At 43.3% G+C, this 24295-nt stretch overlaps 1 protein-coding gene across 1 annotated transcript in view; it reads left to right on the plus strand.

Annotated features, from left to right (window-relative positions):
- Positions 1-7938: 7938 nt before the first annotated feature.
- Positions 7939-24295, plus strand: part of DMRT1 (doublesex and mab-3 related transcription factor 1) — a gene marked incomplete at both ends in the record, with an annotated part of 56318 nt that continues 39961 nt past the window's right edge. Inside the window, 2 exons of the mRNA XM_080637622.1 lie at positions 7939-8223; positions 10842-11025. Of these exons, the coding sequence (XP_080493748.1) occupies positions 7939-8223; positions 10842-11025 (469 nt within the window). The remainder of the gene's footprint in view (positions 8224-10841; positions 11026-24295) is intronic.

Consider the following 24295-nt stretch of genomic DNA (forward strand, 5'->3'; position numbering starts at 1 on the left):
AGGCTGATGGGCTATCAAGTAAAGTGAACATCTGGGCAGGTGTTCAAGGTATGTACAATTCAGCTGGTGGAACACTGTGAATCCTACAAAGAAGAATTATGGCCTATTGTTTAAATAGATACTTGAGCAATTTTAGATGTGTGCCCTACTTATTTTCACATGCCTAATGAACAATCTCCTAAGACACTGCTACTGTGAATTCACAGAAGCTGCCTTTCAGTAGTAAAAAGACAATCTCCATGCCTTAGTTTCTTAAAGACAGGTAAGAGAAAATAATAACTTAAACAACTATGAAGCAAATCTAGTTTTCATTCTCAACCTTACTGCGTGTTATCTGTTATAACTTCAAAATCTGAGGGTATTTATATATTTTACTCAGGCAATTTGAGTATCTGCATGCACTTAGCTGGAATGGCTAAGGTGGGCTCAGAACACTTTTTTTCTGGCATCTGTGAGATACACTGTTTGCATACAGATGACAGAAAATTAAGATGTCTGACTAATTAATTTCCATACAATGTTCCCATCATCTGACAAGGCATCTCTGTGTATAGACAAAGCCAACCTAATCAGAATTAATAGCCTGACAGTTGAAATTATTTGTAATAATGTGTCATCTTCCTTAGCACCTTCTAGCCAATAGAATTAGAGAAATTCAATTACTCCTAATTAGTGCATATGTGCATATATATACAATGTGCATATAAGGTGTACCGAGATCATCAACCCCAACACTGCTGACCGACACAAAAGTGATAGAAGAAAATTCTTATCTAAGGAAGCCAACTAAGTGATCTGATTATCCATATCTTGATAGCACTAAGCAAAGCCTTACTTAAGAGGTATAGGTCTCCTGAGACTCAGATCTCCAGGCCCTTCCTTTGAATTGGATTCCTGGCATGGAGAAAGGAAGAGCCCATGAGCCCTTGAAAATGGGGGGACTCAATACACTGTCAGCAGCATTTGGGAACTGCCTCTAAACTGCCCAATTGCTTTGAGGCACTGAGTGGAGATAGAGGCTGCAGGAAAAGAATCAGATCGACAGGGAAGAAGAAATGCTCTTTCTCAGCTTGGGATATGAGAAAGGTCAGCGGCTCACATCAAGTCATTTCACAGCATGGCTGATTAAATAACAGTCATTTGACTTCAATTAAAATATTTGGAAGAGCTCAGCTGTGGCTGGAGGCAATTCTAACATCCCTGTCCCCTTTGCCCTGCAGCTCCTCAGTGGATTTGAAAGACTTCATGCGGGAAACAGGAAAAAATACAGAACCAGCAGCACAACACTTTGCTCCTAAATACAGGTGCTACATTGACTGATTTTGATGGAAATCCCACAGGATGAAATGTGCTCACTTGACAGCAGAATATTATGTGAAAAACTGCTTCCTATTTACATAGGCCTAAAGACAAAAAATAAGGAAATAAAGCCAGAAGGAGCTGTTGTAACAATACCTTTGATTCTGTCAAGCACTGGGATTAGGACCAACAAATAATAATGCACAAATAATTAAATAAATTGGGCAGCCAATAAATTTCCACAACAAAACCTGCCCCTTCTGTTAACCTCAGTTGAAACATGCCTCACAATCATGGACCTCCAGCAGTTTTAAGTTACTGAAGTTCAAGAATGCAAAACGATGAAAACTTGCACAATTTAAAAGAAAGTGTAGGTAATAAAGCAAGTGCTTCATAATTTGAAGTGATCCGTTTGTTCCTTTAAATACCAATCAGCTTGCTCAATGAGGTGGAAATTTAACTGTATTCATTAAAAGATTAAATACTATAAACAAAAAAGTAGCAATTACTTGTGTTGCCTATTTTTAAGAGGTTGGAGCTTAGTTTTTCACACTCTGATAGTTTATCAAACTCAGCTCCATTACAGATGTCTCAGAGCTCAATTGATGAGGATATTCAAAACTGAGGGCATTCTCTTCACTAGTCCTACACTGATGAAGGAGCTCGAACATATAGATGGCTGATGTGATTCTATTATTCTTACAAATGTTGGAAATGTCAGCTTAATGAGTCATGCAAGAGTCTTCAATGTTCTAAGTCACTGGATCCAATTAATTTGTAAGTGTGCCTAAAATGAACAATGAAGACTGAGAAGAAGCAGTCCAGTGGTTTTCCCCATAGCCACTTTGTTACTTCTATTTTATAAGTCAGACCTAATAATGCTTCCAAATAGCTATTCAAGTAAATTACTAACTATGATTGAAATTTCCAAGGGGCTGATAGTGTTTTCTCTTAGGCCTTTGAATGTGCAATGAAATGACTACAACTTGGATGAACCAATGGGGAAAAAGAGAACATAGGTGTTAGTGATAAAAATGGCAATTTATTGTTTTGTTTATGTCTTTCACTAGTAAAAACAGTTACAGTGGTGATAAGGCAAATATATGCATTTGGTTTAAATATCTCCATTCTATTTGCATCATTGTACTTGAAAACTGCTTTGGTTTTGTACTGTACTTGGCACGATGTAACAGAATGAATTTTGTTTCTGGTGAATCATGGGTTTATTGAGCACTGTGGGTTGGGTTCATACTGGCTAGCTCACAACTCTGAAGAGGAAGAGCTGCCTGTTGTCACAGGGAGGCTTTCCTTGAGTTTTACATAAATAATTTTTACCATAACCTGGACATTTGGACCATTAAACTCTAGATTCTGACTAGTGCGCATCTTGCTAAGCGTATCTGACTAGGGTGTTACGTGCATTTGCTCAGGCAGGAATCTCTGGTGGCTTTTCTCAGCTGTAGGTCATCTGCAGTTAACCGATGTGGAGGCTCCCATTCTTCCTTTGCTTTTATTAGGAGAACACCAGCAAGCAGAGTGTGAATGAAACTCCTATTTCAATGGTCATTAAGGCATGTTACCTGCTGTGGCAGCCTGTTCTCTAGTTTGGTGTACAGCTGACGCTTCTCTCCACTCCTGACAACATCCCTTCTCACATCCTTTGAAGGGTCCCCTGGATGGAGTGTCACACCTTATTTTCCCAGTGGGTGTGGATTTGCATCAAGAGAACCTGTACTGAGGGTGCTGAAGAGGATACACGTTTTAACCCATCTTGCAAACAATCAGTGGTCTTTGCAAGCAGAGCTGGGCACAGGATCTTTGCAGGCTAACAGAGAAAGACATCTCGGAGCCCACTGGTGAGAGGCTGTGAGTCCCCCTTCCTAACACTTACCGAGGAAAACCAGCAAACAGCCAAGTGGTGGCAGCACTATAAACCGCTTCAGTTGTTCAGTTGTTCGGTTGTTTAATGAAAATGAGCCCCTGAGCCCAAGACAGCAAAGGAAAAAGGAGTTTGAGGAGAAGAGAACCAAGTAGCATATCAAGGCTCCCTACACCTGAAGGTACCATGCCCTGGAAACATATTTTTGAGTAAGGAAGAATAAAGCACTTGAAATCTTATGTCTGAATGAAAGATTCAGCTTGATTGAATGGCCTTTTAGCAAAAGTCATGAGTAGCTTATCAGATTTTATTGATCTTGAATAATGCCGCTGGTGCCAATACTCTATTATAGTATCAAAGAGAAGTGACTGAGACAGCAACTCTAGGACTGACTTTAAACTCTTGCAAATATTGGGCATTTCAAGGCAAGGTTTGGGTTCAAATCTATCTGTCCTAAGAAGAAACCCTTAACTTTTGTTGCGGTGCAGGCAGTTCTAGAGGTATAACCTGGAAACGCAAAGTGTAAAAACGTTAATATTGAACGAGAAACACACACACACACACACAAAAAGAAAAAAAAACCCAAAAAAACCCCAAAAAACCCCACCACAACCAACAAACAAAAACCATCCTAACTATATGCTGCCAAAAAATGTTGAGAAAAATTCTCATTCTGTGATACAGATTTTTGCCTGTGGAGCTGTTTTAAGAGTCAGTGGACAAAGCTTCAGCTTTCATGTAAATTAAAGGAAGTTTAAAATAAGGAAGGAATGAAAGAGAACTGCACAAGTGAAACTGCAAAAAATGCACGGCTTATTTATGCCACCTACTGGATTTTTCCTGAAGTATCGTTCAATCCCTTTAGCTGTCACGATCATGCCTGTCACTCCAGTAAACACCTACGTTCGCATGGGAGGCTACTAGCACAACCAGACTAGCTGATTATCAGTCTGATGACTTAACATCAGTAAATGACATGTGCGGACTAACGTAGCTCCAGGACTGGAGATGGGGTAGATGGGGTCAGCTGCATACCTGTTTATTCTGCTAACTTGCTGGCTGTAGGGCAGCCAAGACACCCAAAGCTGCAGGCAAGCACTCAAGACCAGCACAGAGGAGTCTCCCAGCCCCTGTCAGTACCTCAGGGGAACATGCTGGCACCGTTTCCCTCTTCTGCTTGACTTCCTCTGGCTGTATTTGATATTTAGTTCTAAATGTCCAGAGTGTTTATGGACATGTTGATGTTTTCAAACAATGCAGGCTTGCAGTGTGAATGCTTTATTTTCTGTCCCTCACTACTCCTGCAGCTGAGGCTCTGCTGGGAATCCACAACCAGCCTTGGTGATACAGTCTGTAAAATCACCTGGGAGAGTAAAAAAAATCTTCTGTGAACAGAGGGGCAAAAAACCCTCCAGCTTTACCCACTGACAGAAAAAAAAGCAACCCAAACCAAACAGAAAACAAACCAAACCAAAAAAACTCACAAACCCAAACAACTCCCCGAAAAACCCAAACAAACAAAAAACAAACAGGAAAACCACAAAAACAAAACACAAACCCAAAACACTCCACCCCCCCAAAAAAAAAAAAAAAAAAAAAAAAGCCAACAAACCAGAATCATACATAACAGATCTCTAAAACGGACTTACTAAATGCACTCAACCCTGCGGACTTCTGTGAAGCTAAAGGTCTTTGCTTTCCAGGCAATGGTGTCAGAACCAAACCCTCTTTATTATGTGACCTCTCTACTGAGATGCTCAGTCATGCCAAACGTGGTGGGGACACAGCTTGCTCACATCTGTCCCTCAAAACAATGATCTCTTTAGCCAACAAAACATCTTTGCAAGGTTCAAGGGATGAGCCACAGGCATGCATTGGCAAAGAACAGACTGTCACTAACGGATGACATTGTGTACTTTAAAGAGTCGTGCAAAAAGCCAAAGGTAAAGAATAAGTATCAGCTACCCAGGAAGAAAGTAAAAATATTATTCTTTTTTTTTTTTTAATCAGAAACATTAATTACAGTTATTTCCAAAGGCGTCAGCAAACTGCAGTACAGTTTTCACTGACATCGTCACTGGATTCAACTCAGAGATGCCCAGATTTACATTAAATTAATTACTATGATTTCCTGAAGACTTGCAGTGAGATTGCTCTGATTCCTGTTAGAATTGCTGGAAGTTTATAACCATCTCCTATCCCTTTGTGACTCCAGTGGATGTCAAATCCAGTAATGTGTTGCTATCCTCACAAAATATCCATTAAAAAAAATGAGACAAACATTACACACTAAAAGCACACCTGAAGTACAACTTAAGCTAGCAAAACCAAAGCAATTAATTATTAAAGGATTGATCATGTACTTGTATTCATTAGGCATTTAGGTATTTTGGTGGTATTCATCCACAACACAAAATACTAGATAGGTACTAACAACATTAATATTGTGTTCCTCACCAACAGGTTCCCTGCATTATGGATAATGCGGGTCGGTGCAGTTAGCCTGAAAAGTAGAAGTAGAAAATACTAGTTATGTAAAAGAGAGCTGAATTAATGTTCTTCTCAGAAACGTTGCATTTTTTGCACCTTGTGCTTCATCTCTGAGCTTGCCTGTCCCATTTAGTTTCTAGTGAAAAACCATATAACCAGCTGGTGACTGCTACTGTTTCTCCTCTGTCTGTCTCTGCCTGCTTTATGCACTGTGTTTCTCTTCTCTCTTTTTTCACTCCTTCCAGTTTTTCTCTTCCTCCTCCTCAAGCCATTTCTGATGTGCTTTCTCTTTCACTTTTTCATACCTGTTTGTTGGTTTTTATTTTACTTTCCCCTTCTTACTCTTTCCATTTAGCTTCCTTTCACTTCCATTTTAATTTGCATTTTCAGTTGTCTTCAAGACATTTTGCATGCGAGCACTTGAAAACATCCCTGTGTGTGTGCTCAACCACACACAGAACTGCACAAACTAGAGTTTCACTTTCAAGACTCACTCCTAGACAACTTCAGCACCTGATCAACGCCCCTCTGAGTTGCAAGAATCTCAACTGGTTTCATTCAGTGAGGGATTTCATGTTTCTATAGAGGAAGATAAGCATGCCAGTCTGCATTGTTCACTACCTTACGTATCAGTGATATGCACCGTTAAGTGTATACGCAAATCACATTTTTTTTCCCCCACTAAATACTGTATTCATCTTCTCCCCTTCTGCAGATAAACGTGCAGGCATGGACAGCAGAAATGTCAATCCCAGCAAAGCAATGCAAAGGAAGATTTTCAGTTTCTGCGAGTTGAATGATTGTTGTAACACTGTGCCAAACCTCACTTGAGGACCATCTGACAGCTTGAGACTGGGCTTTAACAGGAGAATTTTAATGCAGTCTCTCTGGAGGATGGAAAGTGCCACAAATGTCTCCAAAGCTGTAATGAAGGAAAAAGTTCTTTAAATGTAACTTACTGAATGCTAACACAAAGCATCAGGCAGCAAGGACCTGGAGCTTTCTTCAGGCTGGGATAGGCGCTGATTGTTTCTGGCAAGGAGGCTCAGTCTGAGCAGAATTAGCTGGGAGATAGCTGATCTCAAGAAGGGAGAAGCTTTCCTTGGCTTTTTCCAGCAGAAATAAATTTCTACCTACTGTAACTTATTACCATCTGATATGCTGAGTCATGAAGCTAGGCTTATAGAAATCTTTATGCAATCTTTATAAATCAGCCTCACATAATCTCAGGCGCTTTCTGCTTCATCTCTGTTGAGTCACTCATTTGACAGTTGTCATTCATCTTAGATTGCGATGTAATTTAATAGTTTCATTTCAGCATGAAGATAGCATCATCTGAAGTTGAGCCTGGAAAGATTTAAAGGTGTAACAGAGAAAATATTAATACTGTAAATAATATCTGTAGAGCTGCATGGGTCTATAAATCACACAGTGCTAAGTTGGAAAGAGAGCCTACATAAGCAAGAAAAGAAAAAGCATCTTCCCCTGTCTTCCTCTGCAGATCATGGCTGCTCCAGCCACCCAGGCCTGCTCCAGAGGAGCTGGTTACCGAGTTGTCACCGCGGTGTCACTGCCTGTATTTGCTGGGATCACCTGCCCACCCAGGTTATCTATCGCAGTGTGTTAAACCCGAATAGGGGCACGAGTGCACGGTAACCCGCTTCAGCGAGGAGGCAGATGTCGCACGAAGGACAGCAGCTGAGCTGCGGCGACTCGGGTGTTTCACTTGGGGGTCACACCTCTCCCCGAGCCACGCCATGTGAACGCAGCCTGCCCAACCCAGGCCAACACAGGGTTTAAACGTGGCCGCTACGGACCCCGGCTTGCTCTGCCACCGCCATAGACAGGGCCCAGGTCTACCCCTGCCCCGGCAAGGCGGGAGGACGGCTGTGGGGCCGCAGGGCGGCCGGGGAGCCGCTTCCAACCGGTGACGATTCGTCATGCGGAGCAGCGCGGCTGAGCCGGGCCCCGCGGGCACCTGCACCGTCCCGCTGTGCACCGCCCGGCTAGGCCACGAGCTGCCTGTTCCCGCCGTGGGGCCGCGCAGGCCGGTCTGGCCGGAGGGAGGAGCGGGGAGATGCGGGTGGCCGCTCCCCCACCCCAGCGCCTGCCCCGCGGGGGAGAGAGGGCTTCGCGGCCGCACCGATCAGCAGTGGGGTGGGGGGCGCGGCGGGAGGGGAAACGCCGGGCTACTGCCGCCCGTCGAAACGCGCGGGGTGGCGGGAAGGGACGAGGCAGGGGAGAGGCGCGCCGACCCCGAGCCCGCCGCGATGTCCAGTGACTCCCCGTCCTTCAGCAAGCCCTCGGACGCCGCGGGGCCGGGGGACAAGGCGGGTGGCTTCGGGAAGTCGGCGGCCCTCATGGCGGCCGCCCCAGCGGATAGGGTCGCCACCGCGGTGGGGAAGAAGCCGCCGCGTCTGCCCAAGTGTGCCCGCTGCCGCAACCACGGCTACTCCTCGCCGCTGAAGGGGCACAAGCGGTTCTGCATGTGGCGGGACTGCCAGTGCAAGAAGTGCAGCCTGATCGCCGAGCGGCAGCGGGTGATGGCAGCGCAGGTGAGCCCGGCGGGGCGGCCGCCTCGGCAAGGTCTGCCCGGGCCGGGGTGGGCTGTACGCCCGGAGGGTGCCGGTGGCGGGTCGACTCTTCCGCGGCCGGCGGGGTCTGGCGCCCGCAGGAGACCGGCGGCGGGGCGGCGCGGCCGGGCGGAGGTACACTGCCGCCTTCCTCAGTTATTGGAGTAAAATGTTCATGTATTTATTGGGTTTTTAAATAAAAACAGGAGGTGCGGTGAAGGCGGGTAGGGTTAAGTCACGGTGAGCTAATAGCGGCCGCGGCGGGCGTGTGAGGCTCACCTGGGAGCACGCCTGGCCGCGTGTCCGCGCTCCTGCCATGCAAAACTTGGTGCTAACGTTAAATTGCCGGTTTTCAACTTAAGTAGATAACGAACAATCTAGCCAAATAATTGGTTAGCCAGAGTGTTTTCCAGTGGTGGTTTCAGATTCGGTGTACCTGCTTTTTCGTGATCCGTTAGTTGAATACGTCTATAAAATTACTGTTTGGGTTTTTTTTGTTTGGTTGGTTGGCTGGTTTTGTTTTTGTTTTTTACTTTTAACGGCGTTGTTCTTGTTTTGCATAGAGCGGCTCTGTAAACAGCTGTGTAGCTGGGTGGTCTTACAACTCAGGACGTAATAGCATTCGCCAAGAAACCAAGCTGCATCCAGTTCTGTGTAGGAATAACTTTTTTGTTAGGTAGTCCCGCTGAAGCCACAACTCTTCCGGGCAGGGTAGAAGACGGCTGTATTAATCCTCACGATCCTTATCTGGAAATCTTCATTAGGAGGAGTCCCGGGACTGTAATGGCTACCAGTGTGCTTGACTTCTGGGAGTGGGGTTGGGCGTTCTCGTTCGTGCGAATAGTCAGTCCCCTTGCAAACGAAGTGCAAGGCGTTAGGACTGCTTGTGCGAGCGAAAGCGTGGTATCAGACCCACCACCAGTTTGCAGTTAATGTGTGCTCAGAGTTTGAGATCCCACATAAAATCAGTGTCCCACTGGCAGACTTTAAAACCTTTAGAAACGTTGCATTAAATCCTCCCGTACTTTTTTATTTAGTTATTCAGTGCAGGTATGCTAAATGTCCTCTGAACCCACTGGGAGCTTTCATTCATTTAAATAATTCCTCCTTGACGGTTTCATGGCAGCCCAGAAACTGATATTATATCCCAAGTTACATGCACCTTCTCTGCCTGCTGCAAACCAGGGAATAATAAACATGGATCCTTCTGCTGCCTGCATTGGGGGAGGGAGCACAAAATGGGGTGTTCACCACACAAGTGCCCTCTTCTGCACAGACTGTTCTGCTGCTGCCCAGCGGCTTCTGTCAGGTGGTGACTGCCTCCTGCTAGTGGGTTCTGGAGGTGGACCTACTGGGGGGTTTCTCTTCCCTGCCTTGTATTTGAAAGTGTCTTTGAAAACCTCCCTAGCTAAACCTTATCTTTGTAGGAGTTACACACTGAAAGTCTGTCTTCCCCCTTCTGATATATTTCTGCAGTAAGCCCCTTGGCACTGGTGGAATTTTACAGGTCAAGGTTATTGGCTTGTGAAGTCAAAGTTACCCATGGTATTTGCAAGTCTACACCTCGTGTTTGGGATGTCTCTATTGCAAGAGCTATTATTAATTTTTGTAATGGTATTTATTGCACATGTGTATTAGAAGGATGTTGCTGTTGAACACAGAAATGCAGGAAAGTCCAAGTTACCCAGGAGAATTTCGAGCAAGAAAAGCACATGATCCCAGTCTGTAATCTGGGACAGATTTCCAATGTTCAGATACTCATGCAAATCAGTCACCTGGCAAGTTGCAGGTTAGGTAGCTGTAAGGCCCTTATCATAGTCTGTACACCCCCTGGACATGTATCACAACTTGCAGGTGTGCAAAACTAATCTGCCAGTTCACATGAGGCAGAAGGGGTCCTCTGCATATTCAGTAAGCAACCAATATGGTTTCTCTGCACCCGTGTCCAGGCTGCATGGTGCCTGTGAGCTTGGCCAGTGCTTGCTAGGCTTTGGAACATCACCAGTGCTGAGAAAGAAAGAAATGAGGAGCTCCCGCTGCTCCAGGACCAGCCAATTAACTGCAATATGTGTGACGCTGGCTGAGATGCTTGCAGAATGGTTCCCCATGTTTGCTGTGCTTCTTCCATGGTGTCTGTCTATGCACATAGATTTCTAGCAGAGGGCCAGTGAGGAAGACAAGCAGGCTTGTACAGAGCAGTAGATTGCAGGTGTAAGCTCTCACGAAGAGCTGCTTTATATTGGTGAGGAGGCACAGTGGAGTGCTGAAAGCTGGTGAATTCTGCATTTTTCACAGTATGCTTTGCCCAAGAGCAACTTGCATTGCATGAGTGCAATCAGCTTTAATACATCTTCATGTGGTGTCACTGGAGGAAAATGTATATGACACTAACATTTCATAGGTTTGTTCATGTATGTTTGGGAACCAAAACAGGTGATTTTAACCTCCTTATATCTTCCTCTACCCACTGGCAATAACATTAACACCATACAGAGTACCAAGAGTTAAAAACAGCCTTGAGTTTGAGTCATGTGTTGTTGTCATTATAAATTGTGCTCAAGCCATAGAACATGCGCTATGTCTTATCTTCTTGTTCTCAGGTTGCGTTGAGAAGGCAGCAAGCTCAGGAAGAGGAACTGGGCATCAGCCACCCAGTGCCCCTGCCCAGTGCTCCTGAGACATTCGTGAAGAAGAACAGTGGAGGCAGCTCTTGTCTCTTGTTGGAAAGCAGCAACCCTGCGCACTCCACAAGTACATCCATGACGGCAGCTAGCACACCATCAGGTAAAGTGCTGGGAGAGCGATGGTCACTGCTGCAGGCAAGGGTTGATGCTGCTTATGCCTGCTTTTTTTCCCTCTCTGCAGCATTGATGTTATGGAGAGTCCCTCTCCAAAAGTGGTGTTGCAGTGTTGGTAGGGTTAGCCAAAGGGTATAATGCAGGATAAGTCTTTCATATCTTAACTGATTACTTAAAAATTAGTTTGGTACAGACTGGCACTGTAAGTGACTTTAATAAGGTGTGTACTTGCAGGTGGAGATTTATGAGGAGCTTTTCTCCTTTCTCCCAAAACATGTGCTCCTTCCACAGTCGTCTGGCTGTGTATCCTCTTGAAAACTGGAGTTTTCAGCGCTGTACAGGAGCCAAGTATGTAGGTAATAGGATTGACCCCGGCAGCAGAGATCTGCCTACCTTACATGACTTTATGTGGTACTTCTGTGTGTTCTGTCCAGGTGTAATGAACTACAGAAAATGCTGGAAAGTCTGATTTTTCAGTGAGGAATACTACTTAAGTATTCTGATGCTTTTGGTTTATTTATCATATAAAGGTCTTTGTTAGATAGGAAACTGCCGGGTGTGATGTGACATGAAGTTCTTGGTTTAGGTGTCAAGTTGTTTCAGGACCAGGTACTCAAAGGATTCTTGTATCATTGTTTTTATCATTTTACTGGTACCCTCAGCAAGCAAAGCAAGAGACCCTATGGGAGCAAATATCACAGTGTCTCAGTTTGTTAGGCAGAGGTGCTGATTTTGCAAGAGTTCACAGTAATCATTAAGGCAGGCAGAGAGCAAAACCCTTTGTGGTAGGGAGGTCAGCAGCTCCCTGCAAGCCCCAGGGGAACTGGTGGCTCCTGGGAGTGCAGCATCTCTTGTACAACATGCATTAAACTGTGCAAGAGATGGTTTTGACAGTGGTAATTCTGTTCCTCCTGTAAGCTTTTAGCTTCACAAGAGCAGTTTTTCTTTTGGACTCCCATCATGCAGAGCATTGTTTGCCAGCAGAGGAGTAATGTGTGAAGGAGTCACACAAATCAGACATAGTGCCAGACAGAGTCTTTCCTCACTGTATCCTTTTTATTGGCAGATCAGAAATACTGTGACACCTGGAGAAGCCAGAGACAATTTTTCAGATCCCTTCATGACATGCTGTTTTCGAAAAGGGGAAAAGTGAATTATCATTGTCACAGTGTAGGGGTTTGTGCATTTACCATGTAAAACTTGGAAACTATCTGTACTTTGGATGGAGCGTATCTTCCATGCTCAAAAGCAAATTGGGAGTTTGCAAGCTGTTTGGAAGGGAGCAGATCATGATCACAGGGCATTACCAGAAAAACTCTTCCAATCAGATTTTGCAGTTCCTGCACATTTACGCTTGTAAAAGTTTGTGGGTTACTGAGAACAAAGGCCATTTAATTGTACAGAGCAGCAAAAAATCATGATCCCAGGGCATCTAAAGTAATTGCTTTTCCTTTTGTAGGGTAAGTACATCTTGTTAGGTTAACTAGTGTGTAAAACTCAGAAAAAGACTATGGTGAGGCATTTAAAACATGCCTTTCAGACATACGAGGTTTATAAAACCTGGGTTCTTCTCTGTTCCTCGTAAGACTTGTTCTCCAGACCCAACACCAGCTTCGTTGCCTGTTTCTGGACCCGCTCCAGCACCTCAATGTCTTCTTGCTGCTCTGCACTCATGTTGGCCTAATTTAGAAGCATCCCATATAGGCAGGATTACTGTTTGATGCTAAATGCCAGCTCCTGCTCCTATGCTCTGCAGTGGTCAATTTCCCATTGGCTTTGAAATGACCATTAGTAATGGTGTTATTAAAGTGCCTTTGTAGTAACACTGGTTGACAAAGTAAACATACCATTGTCAGCAGTTGTGAGTAATAAGCTTGCACTTGTTATTTCCCTTTGCTACATTTATTATGTGTGATGGAAACAAAATAGTGTTCTTCTTACATTTCTTTAAGTGGATGCTGCTTTCACTTTGAAACTCCTTGAGGAACAGATGGGGTTTTAATCTGCTTATAAATACAGACTATACGGGGGTAAGCAGTAATAACTATGCCTAACGAGTGATGGTACTGAGATCCCTTTGAACTTGCAATGCCCTGGATGCCTCTGAAAACTATACCTTGCCTTCTTTACTCTTCTTTGCTTTTTTGGTGTTAACCTTTTGCATTGACCTTTTCTGTGACACTGTATTGTGATTTCAGAAATGGATGCCATGACCTTGTAGATGTTATGCTGCATAGCTAATGAGGTACAAAAAAGAAAGTTGCTATAACTGGAATAAACTATGACCTGTTTTTCAGAAGGGGATAAATTTTCTTTTTGAAAGGAAGCCCTTTTAAATCTTTACAGTATACTGTTACGTCCTATGAGAATCTCAGTTTTGTCAGAAAAGTCTAATTTTAGTCAACTGATAGACAACATGAGGAATCTGCCATGGACGTTTTGGTGTGAGAGTGCTTTAGCATTGGAATGGTGTGCCCAGAGAGGCTGGGGAGACTCAAAACTTCAGCCGGATGGTCCCCAAGCAAGATGACCCAACTGGGAAGCAACATGACCCAACCCTGCTGTGAGGAGTTCAGGCCAGCTAGCTTCCAGAGGTCTTTTCCAAACTAAACTTTTCTGAGAATCTGTGAAATTCCTGCATTTTTGTATTGATACTAAGTCAGCAGATTGAAATTTGAAGTTCAGCCAGACTCAGTGCTGCTCAGTATTTGCAAGCCTGGGAAAGGAATCCTGACTCTTTTGTCTAAAAGCACTTGATGGCTACATCTGCAGTAGATTTCAACAGAAAATTAGCATCGTGGGGGTTAACAGGTGGTGGAGAGGATTGCTAGTTCAGGTGGCAGCAGCTTCAGAAGGCCTGAGCACAAGTAAGGAGAACTTGTAAGAACAAGTAAGGTAACTGCTTTACCTGCCTGTGCCAGGAGTAACATGAAGGCTGCATGTCCTTGGAGCTCTTGGTGGGTCTGCAGTGGCTACTAGTCCATTATCCTGCTTATTCGTTTTGTCTTTGTCTCCTTGTTACTTTCTAATGATGATTTTGTTTTGCTGTGCCACTGCTGCTTCTTCACCAGATTTAAGTTGCTGGCTGCCTCCTCATCCTGCCAGCTCTCCTCCAATACCAAGAGCCAAGCAGCCCCATCCATTGCTTCGTGGTACTTTTCCCGAGCTTCATCCACAGCCAACAAATCTCTGTTCAAAATAAAGAGCATAGTCAAACATGGTTTCTTTACTGGATTATAGAGCTGACAAAGGAACAAGTTTTGTATCCTTCACCTGTGAATGAATAATGCCTTTCCATTCATGATCCTCTGTTTTTCTTCAGTTGGTTGCAGTTAAAATGACAGAAGAATCACATTTGCATATGCTTCTTGTAAGAGTTTGTGAGCAACCTCACTTCCCTTGCATTGTCACTATTTCCACAGCACAAGTTAGACTTTGTATTGGGAAGTCATTGCTGGAGATGGTCTTCTGCCTGTATGGCAGGTTTCTCCGTTGTTAAATCTGTTCCAGCTGGACTAAGTAAATATTCAGGGAGTGTTTCGTTTTGAACTGTTCTTCCTTGGTTTAGAATAAAACTCTCTCCTAACAGGCTTTTTTAATTTCTGAACTGTAATAGCTATGTGATGAACAAAGCACTCTGCAGTGTAACGGCCATGGCTTTGTCATTTTCAGTTCCTACTGAAATCACCTGAGTTTTGCTCAGAGGTGTTTAAAAAGGCATTGCTTGAGAAGCAAAGAGGCTGTTTCTGCCTCTCTCTGCTGCTTTGGTTTTGCCGTACTTGGGAACGCTGCAAAGGAGTTTTGAGCATCTCATTATAAAAGGACATAGATAAATCTGAAAGGATAGAGGGAAGGGTGACAAAAATGATGTACGGCTTGTAGAAAAGGAGACTAAGGGTGGATATAACAGTCTATAAATATTTGAGAGGTAATAATATGGAGGAGGGGGAGGGATTATTTACAGTGCTTGAGACAGCATAACAAGGAGCAACGGCTTGAAACTAAAATACAAAATTAAATTAGACAGTAGACACTTTTTCTCCTAACTAGAAGTGCAATTAGCAATGGAGTGACCTGTATAAGGACAAGGGGGTGAGTGAAGCATAATCAGGAGAGGTGTTTAAGAGTGTGTTAGATTATGATCTCGAGTGATTAATATGGGGGTAAACTCTGATCAATGTGCAGATTAAACTAGATGACAGAAATCTCCTGCAGCTTTGTCATCTCCTCTGTGATTCATTGCATTTGGCCATTGTTGGACTGTTAAATAAATCATAATGTTACAGGGTTCTGCATCCCTGGCTAAATGTTTCCAGTTAATTCTTCAGTAGTTCTGGGGCCTGCAGCTTGCAAAGCTTGCAATTTTCCTACTCCTCCTTTCAGGCAATATTCATCCATTGTCTTGGCAGCTTCATGTGTGTATGTATGTGTGTGTATGTGTGTGTGTAGGTGTTTGTGTTCTAACTGAACTAATGTCTGAAGTGCTGTAGGTGTTTATTCAGTGGGGCACAGACTCTGCCAAAAGTGTGGTATTTCTGTTGTGCTGGTGAAGCAGGTAGGACTGGTGGCAGTTTTCAGAGTTAAGTCCAGAGTTAATGAAGAAGGTGGTTTTTCTCCCTTTCAGGATTTCAGTTCTGTCTGGAGCTTCAGTGGAACTTTAAAAATAAAATCCTAGTGTAAAAGAGATTTGGAAAACTTCAGAGAAGATTGCTTTTCTTTTTCTGTGCAAGCAGTGTGCGAGGCTCATGCAGTGTCTGGGGAGAGCTTTCTGCAGTGTTACCAGGGAAGCAGGGGTGCTGTGGGACCAGCTGTGACCTACTTAGACCTGCATACTGTGAGAGAGAAGGGCTGCTCAGCCCCAGCGCTTCTCTGACCACCTTTTGGCCAGAGGGGTGGAGGTGAAAACCCACGGGTAGCTCAGCAGGTATCTCCATTCACATTTCAGAAGAGCTTTTTTCTCCTAAAGAATTGAGAATAGATTTTGTTCCCCCCTCAAAAAAAAAAAACCACCCTGGGGCTTTGCATGATCGCAGCATCATTCTGTGCAACTTTTTTCACACCAGGTTTGATTTCCAGACATACAGCTAATGGTTAAGCAAGGTTCCTGCTGAGTGGTGTTTGCTGTGTGCTGACTGGACTTCACAGTGTACACTGTCCTGGCACCCAGCTGCTTGGGCTTCTCTTCCCACCAAAGGCCAGTGGAGTTGGTGGGCAGCCCCCATTGTTCTTTGTGCCTTGGAAGCTCTTCTTCCGTCACACTGACATTTGCCTATGGGCATTCAAGTTTGGAGAGCTATCTGTGCTGGATTGTGCTTTCCATTTGTCATTATGAACACTGAGATAAGGAATGGAGCAGGAACAGAAGATGTACTAAGAATTTTCTCTCCGTGGGCACATTATTACACTATCTGCGGCTAAACTCTTGTTCCTTCTGTGTCCTTGAAACAGTTATTATGACTTATCTGAATGTGTGGGGCTTTCTTTTTGTTTTTAGAAAAGATGTGTGGGGAGTGAAGGAGTACTGCATGCTTCCTTAACTAACATGATTTCTTGGGTTTTCTTTTTTTCACATGCTTTCTTATACCTTGAATATTGCTTTCATTCACTTTATCCATCAAATAACTTCCTAATTCAGCCTGTTGGCCCATTTTCCATTTTCAGTAGATTTGTCACTTAATGACGTGGTAGCTAAAGTGCAGTTTTGAAGGTTTGTTTTGTAGGAATGCTTATCACGTGCTGCTTCTAATTCCTCTTTTTTTTTTTTTTTTTTGTTTTTTTTGTTTTTTTTTTTGTTATTTTTCTTTCTTTGCTAAACTTTCTCCTTAGTTTTAGTAACTGCTAGTCTAAGTCATAGTTGTGAATAGCTCAGTTACTTAAGTGCAAACATCGTTCATGCACTTCTCTCCTGTGTTTTGTTGAAGAGCTTGTGGAGTCAGTTAAGCACTGAGCTTCTCTTCGTTTGTGGTGAGACTGGATGCTTAATTACTTTTATGATTTAATATTTTCTCAGTTCCTGCCGGTAGTCATTATTCATACTATTTCTATTGTTTACAGGATAGGCCACAATTTGCTGACTTGGATGCCTATAGTTCTGGTCACAACTGAACCTCAGCTGACGTAAGCCACTGTTTTTCTGGTTGCTGTGCATTTCTGTCAGCTGTGCATGAAAAAAAATACATTAGTGATCAATTTGCATTTGCATGGAAGCAGATTTTATGAGTGCAAATACTGTTGCATCCGTGCAGCACTGGCTATTGTGTACAAAAGTGATGCAAATGCATGTAATTTTTGCTTACTTGCCAAGACCCAGTGGATGTCTGCAGCAGTTCTTTACCACTCCTGATACTCATTTTTCCATCATGTGTTAGATGAGTGAAAAGCCCTCCTGTTATTTCTAGTTGGTCTTTTTTAGAAACCTTTTGGATTTCTGTCATCATAGAGCTTATAACCAAGCAGGGACTCCAGCTAATTCCAACCATCATCCTACTCCCTCTATTATTTTTAGTGTAAGCCATACTGATTTTAACCCAGTCATATTTCCTTCAAGGTCTCCTATCTCAGACACTTGTAAAGCCTTCCCTCCCTTGTAGTGTTCTCTTTGATCTCTTGTTAATGACTTAAAACTCCTTACATTTAATCCACACTGAGTTTCTTTCTCCTCCTCTCAGTTTGCTTCCTTGCGCCTGCAGGTGTCTGAGCTGTTTTCCATCACTGTCTAGAAATTTGGTTCCTTTCGTAATTTCCTTTCTCTTTTAATTTCTTCCACTTTTTTGTTCAAAGTTGATTTTGAGTTTTGCTCCCATTGCACATTTGAGTAGCATGTTGGATGTCTGAATGCAGGGAGTTAAATGTTTGTAAATTTCTATCTCAAGATGAAAGATAACTTGTATACGTATATATATGTGCACACATAGTAGACATACTCCCAGCTGTTATACTGAAGATTGAAAATGGCACTTGTTTCTCATGCTTATAATTTTCTGAAGCACTAATTTTATTGGTTCTGATTCCATTAACTGTTAATGCATGCTAATAATTTTAGATATGTAAATAATCCTGCTGTCTCCGTTCAGCATGGACAAACATATGCGAGAGCACTGAAATAGTACCTTGCATCTTCACAGATACAAAGCCATGTTCAAAGATTTTGAGTGCTTTTTCTTTACTAAAGCCATTCTTTTTTTGCTGATATTTTTGTATGTTCTCTAAAGCTGTATAATAAAGACCAAAAGTGCAAGCAAGGAAAGAATAAGCATTACTCCCCAGCTCATATAAAAGGATCAACTACTTTGCCCTAGTCACTGGCAGAAGATGTTGAAAGTGGAATTTGCTGCTGTAGACATGTTATTGAGGGCCTGAAGCTTGCAGTAATTGTGGAAATAAAAATTACTTTCTGCAAGTTTTATTCTTCAGACATATTAGGACGATTTTTAAGTTGCATGCTAGATGTTTGCAGCAGATCATTTTTATTAAGTGTATGCTAAATGTGAACAAAATACGCCTTCTCCAGTTCCACTGAAATGGGTGGTTTTTCAGTGCTTCTTAGCTAGAGCTGGATTGGGATTGTGTGTATAACTGTGAAACTTACTATGCCAAGCTTCAGTCTTCGGGATGGGCTTTCTCCTTCCTTTTTTTTTTTCCTTCCAAATCACATTTTTTCTTTAAAAAAATAGTGTTTTGTATGAAGCTTATAATTAACTAAAAATCTTAAAATTGGGAGGGTTTGGAATTTTATTAGGAAGCACATATACACAGAGTTAACAGTAATTTGACCTCATGTGGAAAAAATTATACGTGAGGAAAAGGGAGAAATGCTTAGTTTTTTTTTTCCTTTACTTTGAAAAAAAAGGGGATGATGACATTCTGCTTTCATTTCCAGCATTAACTGAAATCAGCAGGATTGGATAACTTGCACTTATGCGGTTAATGCAGTATTAAAAAACCAACAAAACCCAACCCAAACCAAACCCAACAGAAGAACTGGCTGAGAATCTCTCTGGTCCATTAATGCTGATTTCCACTAAGTCATTTAACACTGGAGAAATTCCCAAGGCCTGGAAAGCTAATGTATGCCAGTATTTAAGAAAAGTGAGTGTGGTAGGATGGGTGGCTATAAATCCATCAGCCTGACATCAGCTTTCATGAAAACAGTGGAACAGTGCACAGCAAACTGAAATGTGCAGGAGGGGGAGAAATGCAGCTGTTAAAGGATGCTCATACAATGTGAATTAATGGAAGTTTATTGGTAAAAGATTCTGCCAAGTTAGTAATCATTACAAAAATTGCTTGACAAAGTGACATATTGATGCAGTCAGATTACGTGAAGCATTTGATTTTTGTATCCCTTGACATCTTGCTTAGGAAACTGAACTGACAGAAAATCAATATGATATGTGTTACATGGTTTTAAGAAGGATGATCCTATCTGTCTGAGTGGAGAATCAACATGGTGTTTTTGGAGACATCTCACAGGGACCTGCTTTTGGCTGTAAACTGTGTGGTCTTCCCACTGGTATCTTGGAAGCAAGCCTGGAATTGGCACAGATCATCTTGCTAGGTGATAGAAAGGTGCATGGACTGGCAAGCAGTGCAGAAAACAAAAGTACACTGCAGGAAGGTTTGGTTGGAGGATCACTCATGGGCAAACAAGAGCCACTTTAATGCATACCAGAAGTGAAAAACAGAGGAGTCTGTCCCCAGGAAACGCTGTCACTGCAGAGAAGCTGGTATCCATGGAGGGCACTATGCTGACTGTGGAATAGGATGACCAAGGACTGGTACAGCCCTTCCATGCAGATCTATGGTGATGGGAAAGAGGTTTGGTGTCTGTGGCTGAAACTGCTGAGGTGCTTGTGGGACTTCTTCCCTGGGAACATTGTGCATACCAGAGAGTGGGCTCAAAATGGATATTGGACAGGAGACTTGGTGGTTATTAAGTAGGCATGCCACACCAGGCTCTGGAGCATCACTGAACCAAAAAGCAATTGAAGGCTGGGAGAGGGGACAAAGGAGGCATTGCATCTGTTTGCCCCATTCATACTATTCCCTACGTTTCTCTTTATAGCTAGTGGTGGGGCTTTAGCCATGGTCTGGACCTGCACACCTAGGCTTTATCTTTGAAGGGCTCAGGCAGGAGACACACGAATTATTAGAAAACCAGAAAACATGTCCTGGAGTGAGAGACAGCAGTTTATTTTGTCCTTTAGTGACCTGCTTATCTAAGATTTAATTAATGCCCAGTATGATTGATTGTGCTTCTGTCAGCTCAAGTTGAATTTTCTGTGTCATTTTGTGGGATAGGTTCTGATGTGAGCAGAAGCGGCATGCAGATGCAGAATCCTGTGGAAAGCTTGGGTGTTGGGTGCATCCACTGTGGAGCTCAAGCAAGATGGTAACAATAACTTTAATTCCAGTGTCTCACAGATTTTCTTGAAATGTGAAGTCCGTGCTGCGTAACTTTTATCCTAGAGTGCCTCCTTCTGTCACATGTTGTTCTTGGTAACACGTGCTGTCCCACATAGGACTAGTTTAGCCCTTCGCAGGTGGAACTAGAAAGGCTTTTTCCGCTTTGCTCACATGACCACTCCAGAGTTATTCCTAGAGGGGAGAAAAGAGTAATACTGTTCCTTTGGGGTAAAAATGGGTATTGTTCTGGCAGTGGAGTAATCCCTAAGAAGCAGGACAGCACAGCCATTGGTGTCTTGGTGGATACAAGCCATCTTCTGCCCCAGGACACATGCCATGTGCCTGCAGACACTGCTGCCATTATGCCTGCTCCTTCCCGATGATGCCAGCTGAACTCATGGTCCAGCAGCTGTGTCAGGTGAGGGGTGTTGGAGGCACGGGGACTCTGCCCTGGCTGTCAGAGAGCTGCTGCAGGAAAGGTGCAATGACTGCTTGTTTTGTCTTGAGGTGCTGAGAAGAGGTGGGAAGAGTTGTAAGAGTTGGCACATGGCAGGTGCCTGGGTGAGGCTTAGCTGTGATAAGGTGAGGGGTAGATCAGTCTTTGTGCACTTCAGCTGCAAGGAAGAGGCCAGGAGCCTGCAAGAGGATCAGAGTTGCTGCACTCCATGTTTTTCCTTTTTTATTTCCTTTTTTTTTTTTTTTTTTTTTTTAGAAAAAAGAAATGTCTTTCTGCTTTGAAAAGAAAGGCATATATCTGCTGAGCAGCTGTGTTCCCTGGGTGTGGTCAGAGACATACTTGTGGACTGTGGTAGCAGTAAGCTGTTTTGGCTATGATTTATTCTCTTTAGCCTGGAGACACAGCTGCTTTTAGCCCACGCATTGATATGGCTGATAACAGATTTTTCGACCTCTCCCTCTAATAGATGTTAGTCAGAGCACAGCTGGGCATCCAAGGTTGTTCAGGCAGTCTCAAACAAGGAAGAAAAAGAACTGCTGGATTTGGTTTTTGAGCTTGAGATGGGGTTGTTGGCAGCTGGGGAAGGGAGGAAGAAACATACGTTTCTCAAAAACTTTCTAGTCAAAACAATTGAAAGGACTGCAGAGATGGTTTTCCATAGGTGAGTTCAAGTAGGACATCCCCGTTATGTCTCAGAAATGGGGCTCTGGGACAGGGGTATGAATGCAAGCTTCCCTTCTCTGCAGACTCTGCTCTTCACTTTTACTTGCTGGTTCAGCTGACTAATTGCAGACTGACTCTTCCTTGTACCACTGTTAAGGTTTCCACCTCCCCGCTGTCCCCGGACTGATGGCCCAAGGTCTGCAAAATAGAGAAACATGGAGGAAGGGTTTGTCTTCACAGCAGTGGCTCAGGTAGCCATCTCTTAGGGTCTGAATTCAGGGATGCTTTCAGGAATATAGGGTCCATGTTTTTTCACTCTGCTTTTAGGGAGAAGGCTTTTACTGGCAGATCTGAAAGGCCTGATTCTGCATACCTTGTGCTATAGTAATTTATACTGCGCACTTGTAGTCCAAAGTGAGTACCTTTATTTGTCATGATGGCAAGAAAGTTATCTCAGATTTTCTTGTGTTTGGGAAAGTTTTTTAATCACACAGTTCAAAAGCATTAAAATTTAATTTTAATTGAATTTGGTAAACAGTAACATCTTACATTTCTTCAGGTAGTGATGTGGGTTAAGAGTTTTGTACACAGAAACGTCCAAAAGAGAGGTTTTAAGATAAAGCACCTTTGGGAGAATATTGATAAAAAGAGGACTAAGGAGAAAATGAAAATCAGGATTCAGGGAGTCAGCTCTTGTTTTCTTGAGAAGGAATCAGATGCTACAGCTACTGTCTGACACATCACATGTCTGTTTGAAGAAGAGGGACATAAGTGTGTGGACTTGTAGTACGGTGAGGCTGAAACAAATAGTACTGGGATGCAGAGTCAGTGTCTGGTCCTTCACAGAGGGACAGAGAGCAGCGTAAATGAAAACCTGGTCCTTTGTGCACTCGCATCTGTATCCATAAAGCGCAATCCCTGTGAATCTCATATTGGACCAAATGTGCCTTTTAGGAACTTGCACTGCAGTGGCAGAAGCTGTAAATTGATAGGGGAAGGTGTTTAAAGCTCGCTCTCTGCTTTCTGAAGGAGCAGTAACTGGGCTTCTGTGTGAAAGAGTATGTTCCAGCAGAGTTACACAGGTACAAAATGGTGGAATCGGCTGAAATGGTGGAATCAGACTCTGGAGAGGGAGAGAAGAAAGATGAAAGGTGGCATTGGAGAGAAGAGCAGCTGAGACCTTCTCCAGAGCCTGATGTTCAGGCTCAGCCAAGTGTTGCTGTCCTGTTCCTCAAATTACTGTTGAGATTCTCCAACCTCTTCCCATTCCCTTTGTTCTTTCACTAAAGAGGTTTCCTTCCTTTTCTCATTTTAGCTAAAGCAGGAAGTGGGAACAGAATCATAGAATCAACCAGGTTGGAAAAGACCTTTCAGATCATCAAATCCAACAGTTCCCCAGCACTGCCAGGGCCACCACTAAACTATGTCACTGAGGTCCTCATCTACACTGTTTGTGAACACTTCCAGGGACTGTGACTCCACTACTGCCCTGGACAGCCTGTTCCAATGCCTGACCACCCTCTGGGGAAGGAATTAGGAAGGTGCTAGTGTGTAATATTTTGTGCAGTATCACTATGCAGGGTGCAAAAAATAAATCGAACACTACATGCTTAGACAATTTACTGCTGGCTTTTGTATGTGTGGTGACAAGTGCTCAAAAGGTCAAAAAAGCTTCCTTAACAAATTTGATAAGATAGTGCAGTGAGCTGTAACAGCATAAAGTCCTGGGGACCGTAGACCAGAATAGAAGAAATAATTATGCATGGTAATGGGTAATTACAGATAATGGCCTTTTTTGGGGGTGGCAGAAAATACACAGCCCTACAGTCTTGCCTGGAATGAACATTGTCTAGCACATTAACTTTATAGCAAGCTAAAAGTTCAATGCTGGAACTGAAGATAACCTGCAACTTCTAACAGGAAGAGAACAGAAATACTCCTCTCAAAGGCAGAGCAAGCATTCAGGTTTTGTTCCTTGGGAGGCAAAGTGTCTCAGCAGAAAGTAAGTAATGGTGCCAGCTTTCTTTGACATCTTAAATAGCTCTGTCATGATTGTCTGGTGGGAGAAACGTATTGTTCCAGTGTTTCTGATTATGGTGTTAGGGAGTGATTTCACACCAGCCTCATTCAAGGCTATTGTCCAGCGTCGAAGCCAGCTACAAATTGAACTAACACATTGTGAGACTTAGTATTGCCAGACCAGTTAATGCGAGTGTACTGATGCTTTACATACTGAGCAAGGGGAAATTGTCAGGTACAGATCCAAAACTCTTGAGGTCTGAAGACAAGTGTTTCCTGACTGATTAATTAATTTTTAATGTCTCCTGCCACAGAGGCTGGCTTGCAGGAAAATATTAACACTACAGTGATAAAAACAGTCACTCTGAATTGAAAACTACAGGAAATGTAAACTACCAGGAGCTGAACACTGCTCACTGGGCAATGGCTATGCCTTCCTGCTCCTTGAGAAAACGTGTTACTTCAAATAGTTACAGTTCTCCTGCATTTTCAATGGTCTGTCTGTGTACATGTAGAGTCTCTGTAGGCATAGAAGAAATGGAAACTGCTAATCATAGGTGCATATAAGAACTCAAGTCAGTATATGCAGGCAGTGAAATTCTCCTAATTGCCACACTGCATATACAATTCCTTTCCTAAAATATACAATCACATGGAGACTAATCAGTTGTTACGGGCACACAAGTAAATAGAGCTGTGCCACTGCATACTC

Source organism: Psittacula echo, assembly GCF_963264785.1.
Source record: "Psittacula echo genome assembly, chromosome: Z".
Classification (NCBI taxonomy): domain Eukaryota; kingdom Metazoa; phylum Chordata; class Aves; order Psittaciformes; family Psittacidae; genus Psittacula; species Psittacula echo.